The following is a 27,780-nucleotide window of genomic DNA, read 5'->3' as shown; positions in this document are numbered from 1 at the left end:
CTGCTCAGGAGGCTGTTGCAATTTTCTAGGTCAGGAGGTCTTAACTTCCTTCTTGTCAAAACACAGCCCTTCGAGAATCTGAAGACAGCTTTGGGCCCTCCCTTAAAAAAGTGCCCAGCTACATACATAAATTCTTACATGCAGAAATTACTTGCGGGTACTATCTCATCTCATCCTTATCAGATCCCCTGAAGCCCCATTTCACAGGTGAGAAAACAAAGGCTTAGAGAAGTTGCCCAAGGTCCTGAGGCCAGGAAAAGGAAGAGCCTGTGCTAGAACCTAGTTAACTACATAGCACTGAAGCCCACCTTCTCAACCGCTGGAGAAATCTGCCCAATTAAGGCAGTAATGGTACAGGGAATGGAGAAGAGGGCACGAAGCCTGGATTTGCTCAGGAGGATGGCATGAAATTTTGGCTACTGAGGTGGTATGCCTCACAAAATGTGATCTAGCTGTCTTCTAAGTGTTTTGTGAGAGAGGCAGCCTAAAAAGTGATAACCAGCCTCTCGGTGGCCAGCAGTTATGGGGCCAACACGGGGGAGTTCCTCTGTGACCAGGGGGCACCACGTGGGCAATGGGGACCGTCACCCTAGGATACCTGGAGCAGTCAAGAGCAGAGACCTTGTAGTCAGCTGATGAAGGTTCTTACCCCAAGTCTGTCCCCTATAAACGGTATGACTTTCAGCAAGCTACTTAACCACCTGGAACTCAGTTTCCTGTGCTATACATACAACTGGGCTGCTCATGGCCCCTGGGGTTGCTGGGAGAATTGAATGTGATGTGATTACAGCAATTAGCCAAGCACACAGTAGACACTTCACTGGCTCTTCATTCCCCATCAAGTTAAAGAAATGTGTTCCAAGAAGCCAAGGCCCCTCTCTCTCGGGCTTTGTCCTCATTGCCTGGGTCCATCTAGGCTGCAGTTGAGGGAGGACAGAAGATGGGCCTTCACCTTATCTTGAATCGTCTCATCTCTTTCCTGGATCTCCCGCTTGAGGCCTAGGATGTCCTTCTCCAGGGACTTAATGACTCCTTGCAGCTTCAGCTGCTCTCCCTTCAGGACTTCAATGTCATTGGCTCGCTCTTCAATCTCCTTCTGCAGACTGCTGAACTAAAGATATAAATGGCAACGACAAAGATCACACACGGTCTTTGAACTCGTCTCCATTCCTCCCAACTGTCTATAAATTTAAAGAGCTCCCCGTCCGATTTTGGGACAGTCAGGAATTTCCCAGGCCAAGTGGATGATGTAGTATTCTGTCTGGTAAGGTCCGGTCTCAACCCCTTATGTGAGGACGGACTGTCTGCATCAAGAGGCTCTGGAGACCAGTTCCCCGACTGGATCCAGTTTTTTCCATGGAAACACTGACCTTGAAAGGTTGGAATCCATGCCCATCAAGGTCAAAGAGATTGAACCCTAACTGATGAGCCGTCTTAGCCAGGTCCAAGAAAGGAAGACATGACTGTCCCCTGGACTGACTAGTAGTGTGATTTCTAATAGGAAGGAATGTGAGTTTACTTTGAACTTGGCTTCTCTATTGCTAAACTGTGTGGGAAAAACTGTAGAAATTCTACAAGGATCTACAAATGGAATCCCTTCTCATCCCAACCATCAGTGACTAAGAACATTGTAAATTAAGCATCCTACACCCCCCACGGATTCTGAACAGGAGCCACGCAGGACTCCCTCGACCAAGAGCCTGAGGGCACCACGAGGGGAGGACTATATCACCTGCAGAAGACCTCATTGCCATTTATATCGGGGTTGAGCTCTGAAATCTTTGACTAAATCCTACTTGCCAATGAATGAAAGTTCAGAGAGTGTCCGTCACTGTCACAGCGAGCCTCACTATCCCTGGAAAGAGGAGGGAAGCTCCGACGGTTACGCCTTCATAGGATGCAGTAAGGCTCTGTCTGCCTGACGGTGCAGAAAGAACCCTCACACCAGTCAGTGCTCCTTTCCTAACCTGCTTGCTGGAGACGAGGACCTTCGGGCACGACTCTGCCAGGTCAGCCGCCTGTCCACCCGCCCCACGCTTTCTCTGCAATGCTGCCCTGGCCTGCCCCAGCCTCTCCGGGAAGGGCCCGACCCGTACCTTCTTCCTCATGATGCCGGTTTCTCCTTTGAGCCGCAGGTTTGACTCCTTTTCATCCCGAAGCTTTTTCTCATACTTGGTTTTGATATCTTGGATTTCTCGGTCTTCGTCTTCTTCAATCTGTTTCTTGGTTTCTTCAAACTCGCGCAGCTGCTGCCTGACGTCTTCCTGTGCCTGGCGCAGAGAGAGGGAGGGAATGTGTGCTGGGGGAGAAGGGGCACATGACGCGTTTGTGCTACGAGGGCCTGGGACAAGATGAGCATATGGGAACTGTCATGGGGAATGAGGGACTGAGTGTATTACAGAAATGGAAACCAAGGCCATGGGTCCCTTGACTTTCCCACTTTCTTCCTGTCTGTCCTTCTACCTTCCCTTCTTTTCCTACCAGGTTACGCCTCAGGCTCCATCACTTCAACCACTATCTTATCTTGTTCCACCTCTGGTCTTCACATGTGACACCCAGGTTTCCTCTACTTTTCCTTCACTGAATGTGTGACACTTGTAATTTTATATTTATTTGTGAAATTAGTTGATTGTCTTTCCCATAAGATGTAAGTTCCTCGAGGGCAGAAGCCCTAATTAATTATCAGGCCCACCATTGAGTTCCCAGTGTACAACACACCAGCCTGGGTATGGGAACTCCTGCCTGGACTGCAGTCTCAGTCTCCTAACCAATCTCCTGTCTCCAGTCATGCATCCGTCCAGTCTGTTCCCACTCTCTAGTCAAGGGGGATCCTCTAAATCACACACCTGATCATGCCACCCCCAGCTTGAAAGCATTCCATGGCTCACCCTATCCTCAGGATAGAGTCCAGACTCTTGAGCTGGGTCTACAAGGCTCTGTGTGAGTCAGCACCAGCCTAGCTCTCTAGCCTCAGCCATTATTCCCACCCCACTCTCTTGCCAGAGCAAACTAACTTCAGTTCTCCAAATGTGCATGTTCCTCAACGGCTGGGCTGGGCACATGCCGTCCCTCTGTTTTCAGCCCTCTTCCTGCTGCTCTCTCCTTCAGCTCTTGGCTCAGCTACCATTTCCTGTGAGAAGCCTGCCATTCCCCAGCACTTTGTTATAATTGCCTGACAGATTCCTCCACTGGAATGGAAGCTCCTCCGTGGCAGGACCACATCTCTCTGCTGACCACGAGGAACACCCACCACAGACAGTATCTGGTACATAATTGGTGCTGGATGAGTAAAAGCCTAGAGAGCCCCGATGCTGGAAAAACTGCCTGGCGGAGATTGCAAGCGACTAGGACATGACTCCTCTTTGCTACTGCCACCAAGTGGTGGAAAGTTTAGATTCTATCAGAATCAATTGCTTTCCTCCACATGTACCAGCCCCGGACTGTGTGTTTTGGGGATTAAGAGAGACAAGATGATTTTAAGCCAGGGCTCAATGGCCTCCTGAGAAAGGCTTCTCTCTTCACCCATCACATGTCACCAGACCCCTGCTAGACACAAGCCTGGCAGGGTTGGCTCTGTCTGCAGCCTGGAGTCACACACAGCCCCCTGCTCTTGATTTGGTAGATGTTGCTAAAAAATAGAATTAGTAAGATGGCATGCCAGGTGGCAGCTCCCTAGGAAAGTTCTGAGTTGAAATTTTATTGACTCAGAAGAAGAAATGCACTGTGATCACTGTGGGAGGTCCTGCGAGGGAGGCCTCTTGCCCTTTTGGGAGGATTCAATGTCCCTAAAGGCGGAGCTCAGTGAACACAGGGTATCACCTTGTAAGCCATGTGTGAGCAAGGGGCCTGGGGCCCTGAGAACACACAAAAGAGGGCTGCTTAGCTCTGTGTACGGGGAGAGGGCTTAGGGAAAAATTCCTCGAGGAGCTGGCTCTTGTCCTGTCTGTAGGGTGAGCACAAGTGGCCAGGAGAAGGGAAAGGGGCCCTGGGAAGAGAAATCACCCTGAGCAGAGGCCAGAGGCTGTGTGGGAAACTCCCAGATGCTCCATATTGTTGGATGGGAGGGAGCTGGACAGGGACAGCAGGAAATGGGGTTGGGGAGGTGGGCAGATCCAAGCCCTAGCAGCTTGTGCAGGCTGTGTTACGGAACAGTCACAGGACTGAACCAGGTGGTGCTCAGGTGTGGGTGGAATTCCCTCAGTGTCGGCTTCCAGCTGTGTCAGCGCTCAGCCCGGTCTGAGGCGCCTGCCTCAGGAAGCCTCCACCCCTACTTCTCACCACGTCGATCTCCCACTGCCCGGCCACATTCTCAGTTCACCCAAGATTTCCGGATGCTGACTCAGTCTTCCTTGCTATAACTGAGGGTGGTTATAGAGGTTCCTGTGATGTCTCCTTTACTGACTCCTCTCTGGCCTGGACCCAGTGGTTGGTCATTGGCCGACCTTTATTTTCTGTGGCATCACTCAATAAACCCCATCTACAAATGAGGGCCGCCGTGCCTTCCTCGCTCACGCACCTGCTCACTGTGCCACGCTATGGAAAAGCACACAGCCGGGTGGATTAATGCCGCCAGAACTCATGCCTCACACCTGAGCTGGGCTCTCAGCCACACACCTGCCCGTGCTCTGCTTGCTCACTGTCTTTTTCATTCCCTTCAAAAATTACTCCACACCTCCACGCCTTTCCTGCACCCTCACTACCAGCACACCATCTGCCCAACTGTCAGGCTGAACAGGAGGCCGTCTGGCCTCTCAATTCTCTCTTCGTCTTGGGAAACGAGGTATTTCGGAAACAAATTGCTTGAACATTCTATCGCATTGCCCTGCCTGGGTGCCCTTCCCTCCTGGATTTCCCGTCTCCTGTTCATTCTGACTTGTATTCCTCCTGGATCGACCACCCAGGCCAGGGCAGCACCTTTGTCTGCATCCCCCGTTATCCTGTGCACACCTTTATGTACTGACCTATGTGACTGCCTCTCTCCCCGGACTGAGAACCAAGTCCTGTGTTTTAGTTCTCTCGGTCACCCAGCACTCAGGCTGGCAAACCTGACGTAAGACACGATCTGTGTTGATGAAATCAGTGAAGGAATGACTTCACCTTGTAAGACAGAAGAAGTTACTAAGGGGTTTCAGGCAACCACCTTCCCTATTGTTCAGGGCCCTTGTTCCTCTCCAGCTTCTACAGGCTTCTTTTAGAAAGGTCTCCCCAGTTCTTAAGGCTTGAAGATAAAGACAGAACAGGTGTGAACTGAACTTAGTCTATCCAAGGAATTTCAGTCTCAAATCTGAGCACCTTCTACCTCAGTGAGTCCTCAGTGGTCTACAGGAAAACAAATGTATAAATTCAGGACCGGATGACACACATACTGAAAGGAAGTTGGGGAAGGAAAAGAAAGTCAAGTGAGGCTTCCCACAGCTCTTCGGGCTGTTCCCAGGTCAGGCCTGCAGGACGGCCCCATGGAAGGGGGTACAGTCAGCTTCATGTGTACCTCTTCCAGAAGGGTGGTTTTCTCCTGCAGTTTGGCCTCATAAAACTCGGTCAGCTCCTCCAGGGCCTGGCTCTTGGTCTCATCATTATCCCGAAGCTGTTTTTCATACTCCTCCTGCATCCTCTGGGACTTGAGCTGCAATTCCTGGTACTTCTCATATTCTAGAAGCAACTTTTGGTTGTTGCAACATTCTGGAGAGAAGCAAGGAAGGTATTTAAGGTGGGACAGTAGCACCAACCTCAGGGACACCTAAGATCCCTGGGTGTTTTCCCACCCCCTTCCAGCACTAGCTAGAACATCTGCCTCCAAAGCCAAGATCCAAATGCTGGTCCATCTTCCTCACCTGCCTCTAACTCCATCATCTCATCAGGCAGCCAAACTCCTTCCCCTTTGCTGTCTAGGTAGAAAGGTTTCCATGAAAGTGCAGATGGAGTGTTTGGGGGTTCAGGGCCAAGAAGAATGTCCTGAGTGTGCAAATTAGGCGGTAGTACCCTCGTTTTACAGAAGAGTAAACTGAGGCCTGGGGAGGTTAGGTGACTTCCTAGGGCTCCCAGCAGGTATGTGGTGAGTCTGGGACCCAAGGCAGTCTCTCAGGCGAGAGCTCAACTTGCACTTTTCTGGATCTCCTATTGCTTGTGTTTAATCTATGTTTAATGAATGAGTAAATACATAAGAGTAAAAACCACGGTGAGTTCCAGGGGACACGTGTAGCCTGTTTATAGACAAAGCTGCATCACCAGGGACTTCTGCTGGGTCTGGGGGACTCTCAGACTTCTGCCCTTAACCAACCAGCCTCTGCCCACGTGGCCTGTACTTGTGGACTCACCCAGGTCCTGCAGTTCACGGGTTTGCTTGTCTAGGAGATCATCCATGCATTCACGATGAAATATATCCTGCTTTTCTTTTTCTGTTTTTAAAATCTAAAACACAAGGTCAAATGTTCTCATTTCTACACCTCTGCTGAAGGCACTACTGGGGCAAGAACACATTTTACAAGTGACATCTGCCTTTACTCACAAACATTTTGTACCAAGCACTGTTCTGTGAACAACAACCAAGCTATCACTTTATTTACATTAATGTTCTGCTCTGAAAGTGCTATACTTCCTTCTATTAAGTGGGTCTTGTCAATGATGAATTCAGTTTTGGACATGTAGCAAATGCATTTTCGGTGGAAAAAGTAAGGATTCGGTGGAATCCTCTGTTGTCAGCACATTGCTGTCACCTAATCCTTGGGTATGTTAATGTGTCAGCTTCTCTGAAAGTGTTTTCTTTAACGGAGTGGGAAAGCTCCTTGCAGTCAGGGGAGGTGCCATTTCTGGGACCTAACTTTGTGCTTAGCTTACGGAATGCACCAAATCAAAGTTTGTTGACTAAATGAATGAAATAATAAAATTAACAGTCATGGTTTTGTTTTGTTTTGTTTTTTCCAGCCAAACTATGACCCATGGAGATAACATAAAAGAGCACATATCCCTTGAGCAATAAATAGGGGGTTTGAATGATGGGCCAGACAGATTTGTGAGGAATAAAGAAATTATTCTGGGAGAGTGCTGGACCACATCTAACTACGGGAAGACCATTTAGATTAATTTTATTTAACCTACTGACAATCCAGAGATCAATATTCTAGCTCTTTTCTTTCTATACTTAGTTTTTCTTGCGAACTTTTCATTTTATTTTTAAGTAAGTTTCTGTTGACCATAAAGGTAATATATTCTCATTGTAGAGAATTTGGAAATTACAGAAAAGTATAAAGAACAAAATTTAAATTATCCTCAAATTTAAATTATCCAGAGATAATCACAGTTAGCTACCATGTTTCCCTGAAAATAAGACCTAGCTGGACAATCAGCTCTAATGCGTCTTTTGGAGCAAAAATTAATATAAGACCCAGTATTATATTAAATTATGTTATATTATATTATACCCAGTCTTATAGTAAAATAAGACTGGGTCTTACATTAATTTTTGCTCTAAAAATCACATTAGAGCTGATTGTCCGGCTAGGTCTTATTTTCAGGGAAACATGGTATTTTCTTAAAAACCGTTCTATGCGTATTCATTTAACTAATTATAATAATACTATTCACAGTTTTGTATTCTGTTTTTTTTCATTTAGCACTTGTTTTAATTTCTGATGTTATCAACTATGCTTTAAAATCATACATTATCACATATCTTACTATATGAGCATATCCCAGTCACATCTTGAGTAAATAGGAAATCTTTTATTATTTGGTGTTGGTTTAGTCTCTCAAACAGACCTGGTTTTTCGTCTTCAAGGACTCCATTTCCTGGATGAACTTGTCTGTCAGCTCCTTCATCTTCTCAGAATAGTTCATATCCTTTAACCGCAGTTGATACTCGTTCTCCATTTTTAACTCTTCCACACGAGTCTTCAGCTCCAACATGACCTGAGCCTTTGAGAGGACACAGAATCAAGGACATTCACAGTGTGATGAATTCGACCATTTACACCTGTGGCCTCGAGCTCTCGAGACCTGCAGCTCTGTTTAGCCTCCAACTCATATGTCTCAACTAGAACTTACCGTCTTTCCCCCACAAAACCCAAACTAAAAACTAGAAGACATGAGCTTCTTCCTCTACCCCTACAAATATATTCAGTAAGCCCTACTGTGTGCTGGGCATTATGTTAATAATGCTCCCATTTCCTTCAAACATGCGTGAATGTCACCTGCTCAGTGAGGTCTGCCTGGGTCACACTATTTAATCCTGTTACCCTCTCCTTCCCGTTCCCAGCACTCAGGACCCCTCCTCCCCAACTCCCTACTCTTCCCTACTTTTTATTACTTCCTTGGGTCTTGGCACTTTCTAACATATACTTTATTATTTTGTTTTCTGTCTTTTGTTTTCTTTTCCTACTAGAATTGAAGCACCAAGAAGGCTGAGATCTTTGTTGGGTTTGTATGCTGATATATCCCAAGTACCTAGAACAGTGCCCAACACAGCACACACTTGAAAAATATTTGTTGAACCATGATTCCCGCCCCCATGGAATTTACAGATTGAGGCAGCCAAACAAACATAGCACTACGAATTGATACACGCCCACAGCTGGGCGGTTCCCAGGACTGTCTGTTTGTCCCTCCGGCCCATCTGTCCACTGTTAATTAGTTTAGGTCCTAACTCTTCCCACCTTGCTCGTTCCTAGGTCTAGTGTCTTCTTCCTCCAATCCATTGTATTCATCATTGCCACAGTTCTAAAAATACTGCAAGACACACACCCCTCATTTTTTTGATGACACACCCCTCATGTTGATGACAGAGCAGGTGAGAACACAGGTGTTTTCTTCTTGCTCACCTATGAATACACTGTGCATCCTCATTTGTCTTTTCTGGTCTGTCTCCCCTATAGCCCATGGACGACTAGAAAATAATGAAGGTGTTATGTTTGTTTCTGCATTCCTGGCCAGCAGGCTAGCATGAACCTGGCACACAGGAAATAGCGAAATGAGAGATGAACACAAATTGCATATGCAAAGGCAAGAAGGTAAGAGCGAGGATACCAGGTCTGGCCACTGCGTGTGCTTTGTTGCAGGTGGGAAGCAGAGGGTGAGGGAAGAGACTGAGACTAGGTCAGGCCATCAGAGTCCCTGTTGGCCATGCTAAGGAGTTTGCATTTTACCCTAGAGGGCCTCCGAAGGTCCTCAGTTAACCCGATTAAGCTGACTTTGGCTTTAGAAAAACCTCTCTGATGGTAGCATGGAGCTAGATTAGAAGAGGACTGAGGGCAGGGGTGCTACAGTCCAGGTGTGGGATGGGAAGGGCTTGACCGGACGTGGGGTAGAGGGAGCAGAGAGGAATGGACAGACTCAAGACAGATTATACAGAACATGGTACCTGACTGGGCGTGGGGTGAAGGTGAGAGAAATGGGGTGAAGACTGTTTCTCCCGCTAGATGGTTCCCTGTGGGTGCACTTGGCTTGCCCTGCTCCCCTGCTTTATCCCAGGAGACTGGCACAGGCACAGCAGCAACGTCAGCACTAAATACAAATTTATCAAGTGAAACTATGACCCCAACTAATGGAATACATTTATGGGTGGGATGAGCTTGTGTTTGACCTGTTATGTTTGAAGTACTTGTTCATCGTCCTTCCTCAGTCCCTTCTCCACACTGTCGCAGAGAAGTCTCTCTAAGACGTGAATCTATCGAGTCATTCCCTAAGTTAAGTCTCTCAGTGGGTTCTTAGGAACAATCTCCAAAGTCTAAAACATGGTTTAAAAGGCCCTGCACAATCTCTCTCCAGCTTCATCTCCAACTCCTCTCTCCACACAACCTCTCTTTCCAGCCTCACCTAGCCAGGAGCATGCCTCTCTTAGTCCTCAGTGTGGAACATCCTTTCCCATTTGTTTTGGAAGGTTCCATCCAAGGCTCACTTCCTCTGGCACCACCTGGCCTGGGTCAGAGTCCTTTCCCCTGTGCCCCCACAGCATCGTTCCTTCATAACACCCATCACACGCTTAATTCCCGTTTTCATTTCACCTATACTTCCTCCCAAGCTATCAGCTACAGGCCTTCTATGTCTTTCATTTCTGTGATCCCAGACCTTAGTACAGTGTCTGGTACATAGCAGACCCCTCTGTAAATAATAGTTAGACGAATGAATAAATGAATGACCAAATGAATGGGTAAATCACGGCCTGAGAGACAGTTACATAGAACATCATAGACTATAAAGAAAAAAAGAGAGCTGGGAATTCTGGGGAAGGTGACTTTTTTTATTTTTATTTTTTTTATTTATTGGGGTGACAACTGTTAGTAAAATTACATAGTTTTCAGGTGTACAATTCTATATTACATCATCTATAAATCCCATTGTGTGTTCACTGAACGTGACTTTTAAAAGACAGGTGGAGGAAGAGCCAGGCCCGAACAGTCAGAGAGGCTCACAGGGAATAAATAAGAAGAGTGAGGTAGTGGGACACCCAGAAAGACAGGAGTTTTAGGAGTGAGCAGTACACACACTAGTCATTTCCACCTTGGCAGCAGTTCTGTCAGGCCTGGCTGGGGGCTGGGGTCAGGCCAGATCCCTCAGGCCTTTGGTGCAGCCTGGTGTCTCCTATCTGGTCTTTTCCTCTACCCTCTGGGAGGAAGAGAGAAGGAAAAAGAGAAGGAAGAGGAGACATTCGCCTGTATGCAGTAGGTCAGACCCCAACTCTCAAAGGCTCTCCCTCCCCATTTCCTTCTACGTTGCCTTTCCTTCAGGAAGTTCCAGGGAGCTGCAGGAGGGATCTTGGGAAATGCCAGGGACCGGTCACCCTGCTTTGGGGCCATTCTGGCACTGATGTTCCGAGGGTTTTACTTGTCTCTACCCTCACTTGACTGTGAGTTTCCTTGATCACAGGAGCCATGACTGTCTTTTCACACAGGCATCCCTAGTGCCTAGCAAAAAGCAGGTATTCAATAAATGCACTTTGGATCCTGGATGAACAGCAATGAGTGCATAGCTGTGTCGTCCTCTGTAAGCCTCGTGAGTTTACCATCCATTCGTCTTCTCCCTTCAGGAGTGGAGCACACAGCTATGCACTCAGAGCTCTCTCAAAACACATCTGCATGGAATGTTTCCTGCATAAATAGGAGGGAAGGCCCTTTGGGATGGTGGTTAAGAGAGTGGGCTCTGGATTAAATCTAGATCAGAACTCTGGTCCTGCTACTTACTAGCTCAGTGACTTTGAACATGTCACTCAATTTCTCTAAAACCATGTCTTAAAACACGGGGAGAATAATAGTAACTTCTTCATAGAGATGTTGTGAGATTTAAATGAGAAAGTACTTACAATCAGCACAGTGCCTGGTTTGTGGCAAACCTAAAAATTGTTGGTTATTACTACTTTTATTGTTTTATTATTGAGGAATGGGTTTCAGAAATGCTCTATAAATACCTCTTCTTTGTTTAAAGAAGGCTCCATATACTAGCAGTTGTTAAGTTTTACAGCTACAACTGGGATATTTAGTTTGTCAGTTAATGAGTTAATTTTGTAAATATTTATCGATTGTCTTCCATGTGCCATAAATTGTTGGTCATACAAGAGAATTGCATGTCATGGTTCCCGCCTTCAAAGAGTAGGAAGAAGAAAGCTAGTTCCTGGGCTAAAAGTAGAGCACAGCTTAAGATGACCACGTGGCAGGCAGGGTGCAGTGGAAACAGAGCAAGTGGCAAGGAAGAGGGGGCATGGCGGTGTGGGCAGAGAAGGTGCAGGAGACAGCTGGGCGCTGGGGGCAGCCAGGCTGCAGCGCACCTCGAATGCTGGCCCAGGAGCGTGGATGCAGTCTAGTAAGAAATTTCTATGTCCCTCTTCATTAGATCTGATTCTTACCTTCTCTTCCAAGTCTATTTTCGTAACAAGCACCTCTTCGGCAAAGCCCACTTCTCTCTCTCGCTTAATTCCCCGACCTTCCCTATCATAGACCTTCCAGGTGTACAGGCAGCCATCCTGGGCGACTGTCAGCAAGTGCTGGTCATCAAAGGTGAGCAACATCTGAGGAGAAAAAGATCATGGACAGGAGGCTTTCTGAGGCCCTGGGTGACCAGGATTGAGCTCACTATTGTACAAGCCTCCTGGGGAGGAAGACTTGGTCATGGGTAAGAATGAGACAGGAGCCCTCACAGGCCTTAGGTAATGAATAAAAATAGCGAGACTATGGTATCTCAAGAGTCAATTATCACCTAAACTATACAAAGGACTCTCAGAACTCCATTCCCAACTCGGATGCCTTTTATTTCTTTCTCTTGCCTGATTGCTCTGGCGAGGACTTCCAACACTGTGTTGAAAAGCAGTGGTGATAGGGGACAGCCCTGTCGTGTTCCTGAACATAGAGCCAAGGTCTTAGTTTTTCACCATTAACAATGATATTAGCTGAGGGTTTGTCATATATGGCCTTTATTATGTTAAGGCATTTTCCTTCTCTATCCATTTTATTAAGTGTTTTAACCATACATGGATGTTGTATCTTGTCAAGCGCTTTTTCTAGGACTCTCACAACTCAAGAGTAAAAAACTCAAACAGTTCAACTGGAAGGTAGGCAAAATATATGAAGATATTTCACAGAAGACAAGATACAGATGGCAAATAGAGACATGAAAAGATGTTCAACATTATTAGCTGTTAGGGAACTGCAAATCAAGACCATGCATTCATCTTCCAGCTGCTGAGTGTTGGTTGATCACAGCTCTCCATCCTCCACAGGCATTCCCTGGACTGAAAGGAGTCCACAAGCTAGCCCCTGCCCCTCCCCAAGGGTACAAAAGGTCTTCCCTGGGTGTAATAAGATGAGCACACATTTGTAAACTGTCCTCACTACACATCTATTAGAACAGCTAAAATAAAAAAAGTGACAATACCAAACATTGGCAGTGATGTGGAGAAACTGGCTTGCTCATGCAGTGCTGGTGGGAATGGAAAATAGCTTGGCAGTTTTTAAAAAAATGAAACAAACACACACTCACCATATGATCCAGCAATTGTCCTCCTGGGCATTTATCCCAGAGAAATGCAAACTTAGGTCCACAAAAGCCTGCACTTGATTGTTCATAGCAGCTTTACACTTGTAATAGCCAACAACTGGGAGAAAATAAAAATATCCTAAACAAACTATGGTATATCCTTACCATAGAACGTGACTCGGCAGTTCAAAGGAATAAACTATTGATACACAAAATAATTTGGCTGGATCTCAAGGGCATTATGCTGAGTGAAAAAATCCACTCTCAAAAGGTCACATACTGCATGATTCCATTTATATAAAACTCCCAAGATGATAAGATTATAGAAATGGAAAACAAATGAGGGGCTGCCAAGGACGGGATGGGGGAGGGTATGACTATAAAAGGGCAGCGTGAGGGAGTTCTTTGTCATAACGGCATAGTTCTGTATCTTGATTGCTGTGGTGGTTACACAAATCTATGCATGTGATGAAGTAACATACATAGAACCACACACACACATTGTACCAATGTCAATTTTCTGGTTTGATATCGTACTATAGTTACAGTAGATGTAATTATTGGGGGAGGGTACATAGGACCTCAATGCTATCTTTAAAATTTCTTGTGTATCTGTGATTATTTCAAAATAAAAGGTGAAAACAAAAGAAACAACTATGAAAAATGTCTTTTTACTATCAGCAGTATTTGTCAAGAGTCTTAAAAACAGCAATGCTCTTTCCCTCAGGAATTGTATCTCCATCTAGGAATTTAGCCTTAGGAAGTAATCAGAGATTCCCATGGAAATCTGTAGACTAGGACATGTATTAGAGTTCATAAGATAATTTAAATGACCAGTTATATGAGAAGAGTTAAACACGTTACAGTCCATCACAGGATAGAATATTTGTGTAGCTACTAAAATCATGCTTTTGAGGAGCATTTAATTACATGGCAAAATGTTTACAATAGCATTAAGTAAAAACAAACAAACCAGGCTACAAAAGAGTGTACATACAGCATAATCTCAAACACACACACCATATATATATATGTATGTATATACAGAGAGAGCCAAAAAAATGTTTACACATGTTAAGATAATATCTCTTAAAATGTGTATATATTTTTTTGGCACCCCGGTATATGTATATACATACATACAAATGTATGTATATGTGTGTGTGCATGCGTGTGTATATATATATATATACATATATATATGAAAATGCACCAAAATATTATTATTATGAGGACTTTTATTTCTAAAATAAACATGCATTGCTTTTATGATCAGAAAAATAAACACCTTATCCACAAAACTTAGTAGATCTGAAGGGAAGGGTGGGGGATATGTTGTAGTAATTTACTTTGGACCCAAGACCCAGGCTCAGTACAGGCATGTTCCAGTTTATAATGAAAAACCCTTTCTCAATAAAGATAGCGTCTACAGGTAAGCCAATATAGAGTGTGGGACATAATTAAAAACCTCAAGAGTTGGTATTGTTCAATCCGGAATATGAGAAGGGAGGAAGCGAGAAGAGATACACATTTTTCCACTGTTTGTTGTCACACAATAGCCTAGCCGATTGCCCTCCCCCCGTGTCTTTCCTTGTGGAAAGTCTGTGAGACTGTGCATCTCTAGGACTGTATATTTCTCTCTATTTAGTCTCCAAAAGAGGGTTTGCAGCCAATGACGAGTAAAATTCCCCACGGGGAGGGGGGAACGACTCACGGCAGGTGGAACCCCTTGGAGACCCCCATGAGCTGCATTAGAAAGATTTGGGAAGGGGCCTTGTCTCCCCTTCCCCCTGCCTGGGAAAAGCCGCTGCTGACTCTGGCTTTCCCCTCTCACCTAATTGTGAGAAGAGTCTTCAGAGCGATAAGATTAAACTCTCTGCTCATCTCTGTGAAACAATTTCTATATGTGATATATGTCCCTCAAGGGAGTCACATATCTCACCTCAAGGACTTTCTGCTTTGGCTTTTTAAAGATCAAAATAATTGGTTTGGGTTATTTCTAAAACGTGATAAATGAGTCTCACAGACCGTGCCAAAAAAACACTGCTACTCTCTTGTATACTTATCAGTAAAATCCTCCAGTTGGCTCAAATCTGGGCTCCAGTCTTTCATGACTGTGAGACCCCTGGCCTTCTGAGATTTAAACTGCATTAAGTCTCTGTTTGTTTCTTTCTTAAAACTTAACCCAAAGCCGCCCCTTCTCGCACCCTCACTGCCCGTGTTGCACTGGATGAGACATCTGTTCTTCAGGATTCCATGTAAACATATAGACAGTACGTTTTCAGAAGGGAGAATGAAGGGACAATTTACAAAGGTGTGCTCATCTTATTACCCCGGGAAGACCTTTTGTGCCCTCGGGAAGGGGCAGGGGCTCATCTCTTGGACTATGACTCCTTTCAGTCCAGGGCACTTCTGTAGGAGACGGAGAGCTGTGAGCAGCCAACACTCAGCAGCTGGCAGACAAATGAATGCATTGGCCGGGGAGAGAAGATCTGGGTGAGGAGCCTATAGCATTTCTCAAATGGCCCGTTATTACCCATAATATTATGGTGAACAACCTTGTACATAAATATTTAGGTGTATCTCTGACTATTTCTTCGGATAAATTCCTGGGAAGAGTTTAAGCAAAGAATATTAATAGCCCATAAATGTTTACTGAATGGATGGCTGTATGAACAAATAAGAAGAGAGAAAAGACGTTGAGAAGTTGATGGGATGAAGAAGGTATGTGGAGGGCAGGATCAAACGGATCTATCGAGAGCTAGTTCAGGGACGGAGCCGCTGACGAGAGGGACCCCTCTCACCTTGGTGATAGGACCAGCATGAGCCTGGTACTCATTGAATTCTTTCTGCAAAGGCAGAGGGTACTTCATCGCACGAATGGTTCCCAACGAGGTGCCCACAAACATCATACGCCCAGAGTGTGAGATGACGACAGCTGTGTAGACAGCGTCAAATGCTGACGTCTCTCGAAGGACCTGGAACACAAGACAGCTCCGTTCAGTTGGAGGGGCTGAGCTGTGTTCTCAGTGTCCCTAAGTCATTCTCTTCCTCTCCTCAAACAGCAATATTAGAGCAAGTTCTGTATTTTAAAAAATGTGTTTCCTGTTGCTTATAGCCTTTGGCATAGTTCCTACATAGCACAGAAAAGGCAAAAGCTAAATACTTCTTGGCGGCTTGATGGATGAATAAACAGTTGTTCATCTATAGGAATTAATAACACTAATAAAAGGAAACCTTCAAAAAGCTCCTACTAGGTGCAAAGCACCATTCTATGGCTTTCACGTGTTGTATCTCATTTAATTCTCACAGAAACCTTTTGAGGGAGCTACTTTTATCCTTATTTTAAAGATGATGAAACAGTCACAGAGATGGTAGGTAACTTGCCTCAACCCAGCCACCTTGTAAGTGGGAGTCAGGCTCTAGAGGATTTGCTCTTGGCTGTTACAGAAACATGCATCTCAAACTCAGGATGGAATGTGGACCATAAACATATTCAGCAAACATTAATTACTACCCATTATAGAAACAAAACTATCCTTTCAGGGTACTCATTCATTCCTTCATGCATTAATTCTCTCGTCCACTCATCCACCCACCCATGCATCTGCCTGCCCACCAAACATCAACTGAATGTTTGCAGTGGGCCCTGCAGTGTGTGTCAGCCAGAAGGGACATCAAGAGGAGAGCACCGTGGCCTTGCCCTAAAGGAGTTTGGTTCTGGTGCAGCACTGTGCAAACCACCACAAAATTAGGACGACGCTACTCGGGGTCACAATGGAGAGGCCCCCTACTCTAAGCTGTGTTCCAGTCAGGGGGACACATGCCTCAGGTCCGTTTGCTGCTGTGGTATCGCTGCACTTCCCCAGGGACCAGCACCAGGAGAGTGACAAGCACCAAAGCAAAGCGAGAGACGCCAATGGTCAGCTGCTGCTGAGCTGCCGGAGAAGGACACAGCCGCGTGTGTAAGAAGTGTCCTTACTGAGCTCTTCTGTCTTCCCACAACTATTTGGAGCCAAATGTTGTAATGCTGCAATTTCAGAGTTTGGGGATTTCAAATGAATATGGTGGCAAGCCTAGGTGATAGCAGTAACTATAGTTCTGGTTTTTAGGCCAGGAAAGTAAGTGGAAATCAAGGGTAAGAGTGCCGTTTAGAGATGCTGCTGACCTCCATGCCTGGAGGGTGGAGAGAAATTGTAGACAGCAAGCAAAATGGAAATGGAAAAGGGCTCTACAATTAAACCCAGTCAGGCAAGGTGCTGGGCAGGAAATTCCAGAAGCAATAATAACCGAGCTGACCGGAAAGGAATGGGGAGCCAGGTGTTATCCCATGAAGAAGGGACACTGTTGTCACAGGCCCTCTGCCCACCACACTTTCTACTGTAAACATGGGGGCTGTCTCCTGCAGATCCAGGGGCAGGGCAGGGGCAGGGGCAGACTCACCGAAGAATCTGCAATCTCCTTGAGGGTACAGTCGGATCCAACAGCAAAGATAATTTTGGAATCAGGGGAGATGGTAACACAGTTGTAGCTGCAGGACTTGAGCACACATTCCGTCTCTCTCTTTCCTGAGGACAGATTCCATTCATATACAGCACCATCTGTGCCACAGGAAATCAGTTTGCTGTCATCTGCATTCCACGCAAGGGAACGAATCTATAGGGGAGAAGACAATCCCAGTGAAGAGCACGCATATGTATGTATGTATACACATACACACACACACACATCGTCACATGGCAAAGGAGAATGAACTCCTCACGTGTTTCACTAGACTCTTTTCCTGGTACGTAGCTTTTAGTAAGCACAAAATATAGCTTCTTGAGGATGTGGGTCCAAAAGATGGGTCTCCCTCTCGCCGCCAGCTCTCAGTCTTTGGCTATGGTTTCATCCTGGGAAGGGCAGACTGCTAGTGTTTTTTATCCCTACTCAGCTCTATTCCAGGCAGGCACGGGCAAGAGGACCTGGTCTCCTTTCCCCCAGCCAGTTCCCGCTCGTTGGTGGCAGCTCTACTCCAAGTGCAGGAGTCCAAGAACATGGTGCCCTGACTGTCCCTGCCCCAGCTTCTCTTAGAGTGGAGGTTCCTTGCCATGAGGGGACAGCTGAGAAGACCAGGGGCTTCTACCCCTCCTCCATCTGCAAGTGCCACTCATAGAGTGGGGGTGTTACTCCTGGAAAAGGAGGTCCCTCCTCCAGCTCTAGTGCAGAGGAGCACGGGTTCTGCCCAGGGGAAAGTCAGGCCATAAAGCAAGAGCTCTACACTGGGCTTGACGGGACTGACTTATTTGGAACAGGGCTTGAGGTGCTTTCATCTGTGTTTCCACAGTCACCTGAAGACCAAGCCCGCTGCGGAAGCTGAGGAAACTCAGCATCACTCAACGATGCTTGTGTTTACATAACACTTCCTCTCAGGCCCTGTTCTTTGTGAAAGTCAATGGTCATTTCTCGTCTTTACAGGACCTCTCTCTGATATTAATGCCACTGACCACTTTATCCTTTTGGAAACTAGTTCCCTGGCCTCTCTGATTCATGTCCCTCATTCTTTTTGTATCTTCATTTGCAGTCTTTCTTGTCCTTTACTATTCCTTTAAATGTTGGTCCCCTGAGATACTTCTCCGATTAGGCCCCTGGTGATCTAATCTATGTCTCTGACTTCCTCTACCACCTAATCCCTTGGATCTTAATTTTCAGCCTTGACTTCTTTCCCAATCTCCACACTCACATATCACACTTCCCGGACACATCAAACATAACATGTCCAAACGGAACTTAGTGTCTTCCTTCTCTCCGTCCCTGCTACAAAAGCCATGACGTAGTCCCTAACTCAGCTTTCATCCTCACTTCCTAGGTCTCCATCACTCCAACTTCCATTTCCTTTAAGTCATTGTCAATACTTTTCGGAGAATTACCTTTCTGATCCCATTACTTCCTTTCTTAACTCCTCAATTGTTTCTGCTCACCTACAGACTAACGTCCACTTCCTTGGCCTGGCATACACATTCTGTGGCTCAGCCAACCTCTCCAGCTTTTTCTCCTACCACTCTTCAAATGTGCCCAATGTTCCAGTTATATCATCCACAATCTACCATCCTATTTTATACTCCCTTCCAGTCATCTGTAACGTGTCCTTCTACCCAGAATGCCTTTCTTTTTCAATTGTTTTTTTCTCTCCAAATTCACCTGCTGACTTGTTCTTCCTTTCAATCTTTGGCCCCTCCCTTTTCTTCATGCCCCATATCCACTCTACCATTAGGAACTATTGGTTTTACTTCCTAAGTATCTTTTGAATCCATCCACTTCTTCCTATCCATACCACCTCCATCCTGGTCCAAAATATTGTCTTCTATCATGTAGATATCCACAATAGTCTTACCATTTCTATCTACCCTCATCCCTTTCAATACAGTCTTCATTCTGCAGCCAAAATAATCTTTTTTAAATGCAAATCTGGTCATACCATTCCCTGCCCTGAAAGTCTTCAATGATTTTGAGGAACAAAAAGGATAAAGTACAAAATCCTTTAAAGTCCTACAACGTTCCATGCACTTGAACCCCTGCTAACCCCTTCAATCTCAGCTCACCCCACGTTTCATCCTGATACCTATGTTCCAGCCCCACAGACACTTCAGTTCCTCTGACACCCCATACAATCTCCCACCTCAGGGTCTTTGCATCCCTGTCGGCAATGATTTTCCCCAAGAGCTCTGTCTGGCTAATTCCTACCCATTCCTTTAGGACCAAGCCTTTGTGACCACCCCAATCTCCTGCATTATGCCAATTCCTTCATTATTTCCTCTCATAACATCTCATGTTTTTCTTTCATTGAATTTATTGCGATTAGGAATTACATTTGTGCATTTGTTTTATTGTTTCTTTCCCCAAGTAGACAGTGACCTCCCCTGGACACTGTTCACTCACTTACCTTCCCTGTGTGTCCTTTCAGGTTTGAGATGTTCTCTAGGCTTGTGGTGGTAAAAATGTGAATCACATTTCCATTGACTGCAGCAAACAGGTGACCTCCATTGCTAAAAGCACACTACAAAGAAATACAGCCAGGGAGTAAGAATGAAAGAAAGGTCTCATTGAAGGCTCTAGTTAAGAGCCCCTTTTTTTCACAGAGTTCAGGCTGACACTATGTGTGGAAGTGGGAATCAGGGGAAGGTACCAATAGAATGAGAATTGGCTGACATTTTCAGGCGAAGGTACAAACAGAATGAGATTTGGCTGACATTTTCAGACTCTTTCACTATTCCTGTAGCTCACACTGGCCAGGTTGATAGCATTGCCATGTGTGCTTAAGCTTGAAGCTGCTTGGATTATAGAGTAGAACACTCATTTGTCTGTAGAAGAAGTTTCCGAGTGGGGAAGCGATTCCTGGAATCATTGTCTTGTTTCTGCAAGTCCTCTTGGGGAAAGCTGATGGGCTGCTTTATTGCCTCTCCCTGTTGCTTATTTTCCCTGGCTCCTCCCAGTCGCCCACCTTGCCTTCCCAACTGTGACTCTGATTCTAAGGTAACTTTTCAATACTTTTGTATCACTCCACAATCACACAGAGGACTTATCACAGGTGGGGCCTCACAAGGCTTTCAGCTCAGTGAAATATTTTGGTGAGAATAAAAAGGTGATAGAACCATATACTCAATAAGTTTGGTGGAAGAATTGATTTTTTTTCCTTTTTCTTTTCTTAAAAAACAACAACACTGGCTTCATCCCAGCTGAGGATCCAAGAACCACAGGCTGCCATGGACCTCACAGCCGCTAGGGGTTTTTAGAACTTCAACTACAAAAATGGGCAGAATTTTCCTTGATCATATTGGTGGTAGCCATCTGTTTTCTTGTGCAAACTGTGATACGATTTTGACCAACCACTCAGAACTCATCTCTACTCGGTTCACAGGAGCCACTGGCAGAGCATTTCTTTTTAACAAGGTAGTTAACCTGCAGTACAGTGAAGTTCAAGACCGGGTCATGCTCACTGGCCGCCACATGGTTTGAGACGTGAGCTGCAAAAACTGCAACAGCAAACTGGGATGGATCTATGAGTTTGCCACTGAAGACAGCCAGCGTTATAAAGAAGGCCGTGTGATCCTGGGACGCGCTCTGGTCCGGGAGAGTGAGGGGTTTGAGGAGCATGTGCCATCTGATAACTCTTGAAGAATAAGAGATAATGCCATCTTTTCCCAGGTCTCCTTCACTGAAAACAAAAATCTACTTACATACACTCTCACCTTAGCATCAGAGTCGGATTCATGAACTGCGGAACAAGAGGTTGTGAGCATCTAAGATGGAAACTTTCTTTCTTTTTTAAAATTTTCTATTTTCCATCCAACAGCAGTGTGTAGAGAGAATATTATGCAGATGCCGTTAATTTTTTCCCCCTATGTTTACATCGTGAGGCAGAATAGTATATCTGCAGCTACATGGTGGCTATGTGAGGAAAAAAATCTGGGCTATTAGAGTGAAAAAGTGTGTTTTATGTATATTTTGAAGGGAAAATGTGTCAAGAGCATGGTTTTTGAACTTACTTGGGCTTCATTTTAAAACTTTTTTTTTAAGCCCAGTTATTTCATTTGATTTGTTGGCCTCAGAGAAGAGATCCGAATTTGTGACCAGAGCTAAAGGTTCAGTGTCAGTATGGCTTGTGCTGGCCATTGTGCCATGTTCTTGTTGGAGATGAACTGTAGCACCAGAGCTCATTCTTCCTTGTCAGCCTTGACCCAGAGATGTCACCATTCCTAGTTATGTCACCACATAATTGGTGTTGATTGGAAACATCCTGAAATGGGGCAGAACTGCTTGGTTGTCTTTTCCATGTAACTTAAGCATAGTAATATAAATAAAGTAATAGTTGGGAAAAAAAATAAAACAACACTAAAGTTCTCTGAGACACATTTTGGTCCGACCTCCCCATAGTGTGTTAGTTCTTGATATTTCAACCCTGGCTTTCCAAGACACTGGACTTTATCTGCAGCAGTTCTTACCTCTCTGCATCCTCTGACAGAGTATTCTTTGAAAGGACGTATGTCATCAATGAGTAGATTCATAAGGCGCAGTTTGTCAGCAAACCCAACCACAATGAAGTGTCCAGATGGGTGGAGGCCAATTGCATACGCCTCTTCTTGGTATTCCTTGTATAGTTCCAGAGCGCTGTGAAAAAGATCAATTATTGAATTATAAGTCTAGCCTGCTAAACCCCTCAAGCCCTCCACCATATGTGTTACATATTTTTATCATAGCATTTGAGATACTTTATTGCTTGCAATGATTGCTTCCTCTCTTTTCTAGATTTTGCTTATTTGAGGATAGTGTCCAGCAATGAGTATAGCAAGTAGGGAGAATGATCTGGGGTTGTCTCTTGATGTTGAATGCACAGCTCCACTTAGCTCCCCAAATCAGAAGGACTGCACTTTTTTTTTTTCCAGCAGCCCCAGCAGAACAAAGAAAATACAGGGTGGGGCCAATCTAGGTTGGAGATTTTCAGGGTCACTATGCCAGGAAGATAAACTCACTAGGGAATTGAGGGGAGTTGGGGCAGTGATGAGGAGAAAGAGGTGGAATAAATGGTCTGGCGAGCTCCATGAGGCCAAAAACAGATCGAGTGTGAGTGAACGGAGAGGAAAGCTGGAAGGACGTCGGAGGTCATGGAAGAAGGGGAGATTCTGGAGTGTTAGTCTATGTCCCTAGAGTCTAGGACAGTGTCTGGCACATAGTAAGCATTTAATAAAGCACAAAGTAATTTTTAGCCCATGCAAAAGTGAAAAGAGGAGGTAGGATGACTGACTTGATTAAAAAAAATTTTTTCCAACTAAAAGCTTCTAAGTAATTAAAATTTAAAACTCTCTTAAAATAATTCACATCAAAAATTTAACAACCAAACTCCTGCCTATTACAGTATCAAAGGCTTTCATTCCTTACTTTGATTCGTAATTCCAAATGCGAATGGATCGATCCAGAGAACAGGTGGCAATGAAGGGTTTGCGGATGCAAGTAGCTAGACCAGTGATGGATGCTGAGTGTAATGGATACATCAGGTATTCAAAGTGGGCAGGCTCCCCCTGGAGAAATCATACAGAATGAGATCCGGCAAAGTAAGCAAAGGCTGGCTATGCAGTTCAGCTCTCATCACCCATGCACATTAATTAGCCTGGGTGCACAAAATCAGGCTGTGAACAAATTGTTTTAATGTTATGCATATTGTTCTACGCCACTATTATTTAAAAACATTATTTCAATGGCAATAAAGTATTTTATTCCACAAATATACCAGTGTCATGCAGGGAGTCACGCGGGGTCTCTTCTGGGGTCTCTAGTCCCGCTCCCCATGTAAGAACACAGGATGTGGTGAGGCCAAAAAGGAACACCCACAGAGCCATAGATGGGGGAGCCATACCACTATATTCTCACTGACGTCTGGGTTGGAGACACAGGAAGCAAGAGCCACATGCTCTGCAACCTGCCGTCCACTTCTCTCTGCCAACCAACCTCACTTGCTAGCTGCAATCCGCTGTGCTAACTACAATCCGCGCTTGCTAGCTCAGCTCCCATCTTCTTGCTAGCCCCCATTTTCTGCTAGCTTAGCCACAGCAGTTATATTAGTGGCCAATGGCTCACTGGTTACAGCTGACGGCCAACTAGCCACAGCTGATGGCCATCCAATCACAGTTGATGGCCATTTACTACCTGAACCAGCACCCTTTAGCGTGAGGCCGAGAGCCTGGAAACTGCACTCCTGGCTCTGTCCCCACAACCAGAATTTAAGTTAGCCATTCCTCTACTGTGGGAACATTTAAGTGGTCTCCAATTTTTGTTACTTAGGAACAACTAAATAACTAGACTAAAATCCTTGCAGGTGAGTCCGTGTGCCTCTCTGATTATTTCCTTAGATACTGTAGTTAGGTGCAGACATTAAGCTTCCTGATTGCAGTGTAGGTGGCTGACATTCAGCTATTGATTGTCGAGGTATCCATTTCAAGACACTCATCTTGAATGAACATATTGCAGTTGTATGGCACAGCTACCAGCAAAACAACCAGATAAGGAATTAGGACCTGCGAAGGTCCCTCTTCCCCAAACACTGGATAACCTAGATAACCGCTGGCTCGAGTGAGCCTGCTTCTCCTGTGCCCTAATTCCCGCTCTTATGCTGTAAATTAGCCAACAAAGAGTGAACCCATGAAACCCTAGACACCTCACCCTTGGGCCCTAATAAAGGCAAAGCCCTAGGTCTATGTTCTCTCTACCTGTGACCTCACTGTGTGACCCCTGGGCATGCATACCAGGTACCCTCCAGGACCTGTGAATAATAAATCTTGTTCCTCAATGTTCCCTGATGGTTTTTGCTAAAGTGCATCTGCAATTATATTAAAAAGCACAAAGGCCAGTCCAGCCACAACCCTGGCCTTTGTGGGGGAAATGTACAGTGACTTAGGCTTTCCTAGCTGATAGCATCACTGTCCATTGGCTGGGACTGATACGTACAACAGATATATTTCTAGAAGTGGAATACAGGGGAAAATGGAATGAATGATTTTAAGGATCTTGATAAGTACTGCCAAATTTCTCCCCAGGGAGACTATATTACTCTACCACCAGCAGCAACGACTTGGGTGAAGATTTTAAATTAAAATGTATCCTATTACACTGGTTGTGTAGGTTCCAGATATCTGTCACCAGAGCCATTATACCTGGGACACATGAATGAGGAGTGGTGATTGAGAAATTGTATGTGCTGCACATATTCTGGGTCGGCACACTAAGTCAAAACAAAGGCTGAGATGGGAATTCTCCCAAATTGTGGCCCTCCCCACTTAGAAACTGATCTGCATCACTCTATGCTCCTCTACTATCTCAGAAAAAGAGGTGCTGTACTGGGGTGGGGGGCAGGCACAGATTATTTCTGTGATTCTCCATCCATTACCCCTTCTTTTTCCAATATCTTCGACCTCCCTGCCTCTGTTAGCATATTCCTATTAGCGGCTTTTTTTTTTTTCTTTCCTGAAGGATGAGCAAGAAGCAATGTGGGGAAGAGGGGAAGGAAGAATGTCTCAGGCAGAGGGGCCACGGTGTGCAGTGGCCTTTTGATGAAAGGAAACATGCAGACTCGTGGTGGTTGGAAAGGCCAGTCCTATTAGACGGACTGATGGGCTGAGGCTGGGCAGGGAGCCAGGGCCAGACCATGCTCAGCCCTGGGCAGCTGATCTGGCTCTTCTCAGAGCACGGGGAGGCCACTGAAGGATAGCTGCTGTGATGGCGGTGGTGGCGGAGGATGTTTATCTCGCAATGACCAGGTCTGGAATATATCTCAGGGGCAGGAGGGCAGAGTGTACATGGAGACAGGCAGGAGACAGTTACAGCCGAGGAGAGAGAGTGGAAATGCTCCCCTCCACAGAAGATCCAAATCCTCTGGTCAAGTTCTCTCCTCCTCTTGCAGCCTTCCTTCTCAGAGGCCCTGCACACCTGGATGGAGAGAGGCTCTGTGCAATGAGCTCACCCTCTAGACAGAGAAAGCAAACTGAAGATCCAGCCATCACATTAGTCCTTTTTGAGTCCATGTGAATCAGTTCTCCCCAGGTGAAAGGATAAAAATATAGTTTCTAAATCTGCACGTTAAAAACAGCCCTGGATTCACGGTGACTCCAAGTACAGGCCTGAAAGGCCCCACCTGAGAACATCAGCAGGCAGCATAATCTCCTTTACTCAACCCTTAACTCCAGTTAAGAGGCCACTTCTTATGGAAACAACCTGTGTCCATGGATGGATGAATGAATAAATAAGATGTGAGACACACACACACACACACACACACACACACACACACACACACACACACACACACACACACACTGGCCTATAACCTTTTAAGATAAAAACCTCTTTTATCTTAATTGAAAACAAGCAATTCTCTCTTCTGCTTTGTCTCTGCACCTCATTCTATGAGGCCAGGATTACCCTGATACCAAAAGCAGACAAAAGCATCAGGAAAAGAACTACAGACCAATTCTGTTATGAATATAGAAGGAAAAAGCCTGGAAGGAAGTATCGCTGGGGAGACCCACCTTGCTGATCTCCGTCAGGGACATGGTGATGCTGTAGAGCTGGTTCTTACTGGTGGTGGCGATCAGGGTTTCCTCGGAGGGGCTGAAGCACATGCAGACGATGTCCTGTCTGTCAGACTGACTCGGGTCATTGCTCTGTGGGTCCATGGGAATCTGCCCAAGATGCAAGATCGCTATCAGTGATGTCCCCACATTGGCAGTGGGTCCTTGGGCTTTCAGAGTTCTCTCGGATACTTTGAGCTTACAGACTCCCAGACTAGCATGTTTCCAGCATCTGCCGCAGAGGTGGAAAAGGGAGGGCTTGAGTTGCCCATGTTTCTGTGGGCTTTGTATTCACCTTTAAGCAAGTAGTGACTGAATAATAAGGCAGTGGCATTTGTGAAAATGATCAATCTATGGACCTCAATTTGAGATCTCCTCTGAAAACAATCGTTAATCTAAATCCCACTGTCGCCCACCTGTCAGAAGCCCAGTGTGGACACCCGCCTGCACCAAGTACACCAGTGTGCACTTCAGGGCAGGAGAGGGGAAGGTGACAGCCCTTCTTCTACGTGGGGTGGATGACAGGGCAGAGAGAATAGAAGGGTCACACAGCTCTTGCCAGCAGTCTCTGAGAGGGCCTGGAGTTCCCAAGTAGACATTATAAAATTAGATTTCCTTTTCCCTGTTACTGTTTTTCTTCTATTAACAACCAAACTTTCTGAAAGGTTCTCCTGCACATACCATCTCTACTTCCTTATCACCCACTCAGTTATTCATTCCCTATAATTTGATAAATAAATTTTCCTTCCGCTGAATCATTTACTGTAACTGTCCTCATGCACATTAGACATCTCCTTATGACCAAAGTCAGGTGGCTCTGCTCAGCCCTCAGCTTCTTGACTTTTCTAGAGCCTAAGCAGTGATGGTGGCACCCACCTCCCTGGGATCCAGGACACTGAGCTCTCGTGTTTCCCGTCCTCTCCCCGGAATTCTATCTTCTTACATACCCCTTCACCCTTCTTCACGTAGTCACCTTCCCCTGCTCCACCAGGACAGCGAGGGCTCTGGGAAGCCGTCCCTGACCTGCCCTGGGCTGGGTGGGCCCTGAGAGTCCCTCGGTGCGCCCACAGCACCCCATAGTTCCTTCTGCTGTCATATGTGTCACGCTGCATAAAGTAGACTGGGAGCCCATGTGCTTGGAACAGTGCCTGCATGTAGCAGATGCTCAGTGAACAAATGGGTGTTGCCTTGCTGCCCTCGTCCAGAGACGGTGGGGTCCTTGAGGGAAGCAGCCCGGTCCGATGCATCTCAGGCACTGAGCATGGGGCTGGCCCACGGTAGGTGCGTAACAAGCACTTGTTGAATGAGTGACTGAATGACCACTACTTCTCAGAGTCTGTCCTCTGCTGGGTTCTCGTCCTGTCTCAGTCTCTAAATTTGGAAATGCTAAGTTTTGTCTTCTGTACTTTTTTTCTCTTTATTTTATCTCTCAGTGATTTTACCTATCATGGGGGTTTCAATGAAAACAAGAGTAGTGAAAGTAATTACAATGACAAATACCTAAAATAGTAAAAATAAAGCATCCACTATGTGCCAGACAGAAGCTAAGCACAGTGTGTGTGTGTGTACATATCGATCTCACTCCCAAACTCTAAACCACATTTCCAACTGCTTCACTTCATACCGGTGGTCAAGTCCACTTCCTCAGAGGGGCCTCTTGCTTCCTGCCCTTTTCCTGGCTCTATATTCCTCGCAGCATTGATCCCTATCCGACAATCTGTTCATA

At 45.6% G+C, this 27,780-nt stretch overlaps 2 protein-coding genes across 4 annotated transcripts in view; one reads left to right on the top strand and one right to left on the bottom strand.

Annotated features, from left to right (window-relative positions):
- Positions 1-27,780, bottom strand: part of CFAP57 (cilia and flagella associated protein 57) — a 59,316-nt gene that overhangs the window by 24,405 nt on the left and 7,131 nt on the right. For 2 of the 3 annotated variants that reach the window (XM_074334552.1, XM_074334551.1), the window contains 12 exons: positions 26,013-26,165; positions 22,873-23,012; positions 21,939-22,104; positions 19,880-19,993; positions 17,401-17,613; positions 15,762-15,935; positions 11,831-11,992; positions 7,756-7,911; positions 6,315-6,408; positions 5,489-5,679; positions 2,097-2,270; positions 953-1,111 (listed from right to left, as the gene is read on the bottom strand). In XM_074334552.1, the coding sequence (XP_074190653.1) occupies positions 953-1,111; positions 2,097-2,270; positions 5,489-5,679; positions 6,315-6,408; positions 7,756-7,911; positions 11,831-11,992; positions 15,762-15,935; positions 17,401-17,613; positions 19,880-19,993; positions 21,939-22,104; positions 22,873-23,012; positions 26,013-26,165 (1,896 nt within the window). Of the gene's footprint in view, positions 1-952; positions 1,112-2,096; positions 2,271-5,488; positions 5,680-6,314; positions 6,409-7,755; positions 7,912-10,252; positions 10,597-11,830; positions 11,993-15,761; positions 15,936-17,400; positions 17,614-19,879; positions 19,994-21,938; positions 22,105-22,872; positions 23,013-26,012; positions 26,166-27,780 lie in introns of those variants that run through there. The other variant, XM_074334553.1, reaches the window with a different exon arrangement.
- LOC109457890 (protein yippee-like 5) lies at positions 20,673-21,466 on the top strand. The gene is given in 1 exon segment (XM_019751104.2): positions 20,673-21,466. A coding segment is annotated over 1 exon segment (366 nt). The 5' UTR covers positions 20,673-20,745; the 3' UTR covers positions 21,112-21,466.

Source organism: Rhinolophus sinicus, linkage group LG06, assembly GCF_036562045.2.
Source record: "Rhinolophus sinicus isolate RSC01 linkage group LG06, ASM3656204v1, whole genome shotgun sequence".
NCBI classification, from domain to species: domain Eukaryota; kingdom Metazoa; phylum Chordata; class Mammalia; order Chiroptera; family Rhinolophidae; genus Rhinolophus; species Rhinolophus sinicus.
Note: the sequence above shows the minus strand (reverse complement) of the source record. Positions and strands in the feature narration are given on the sequence as shown.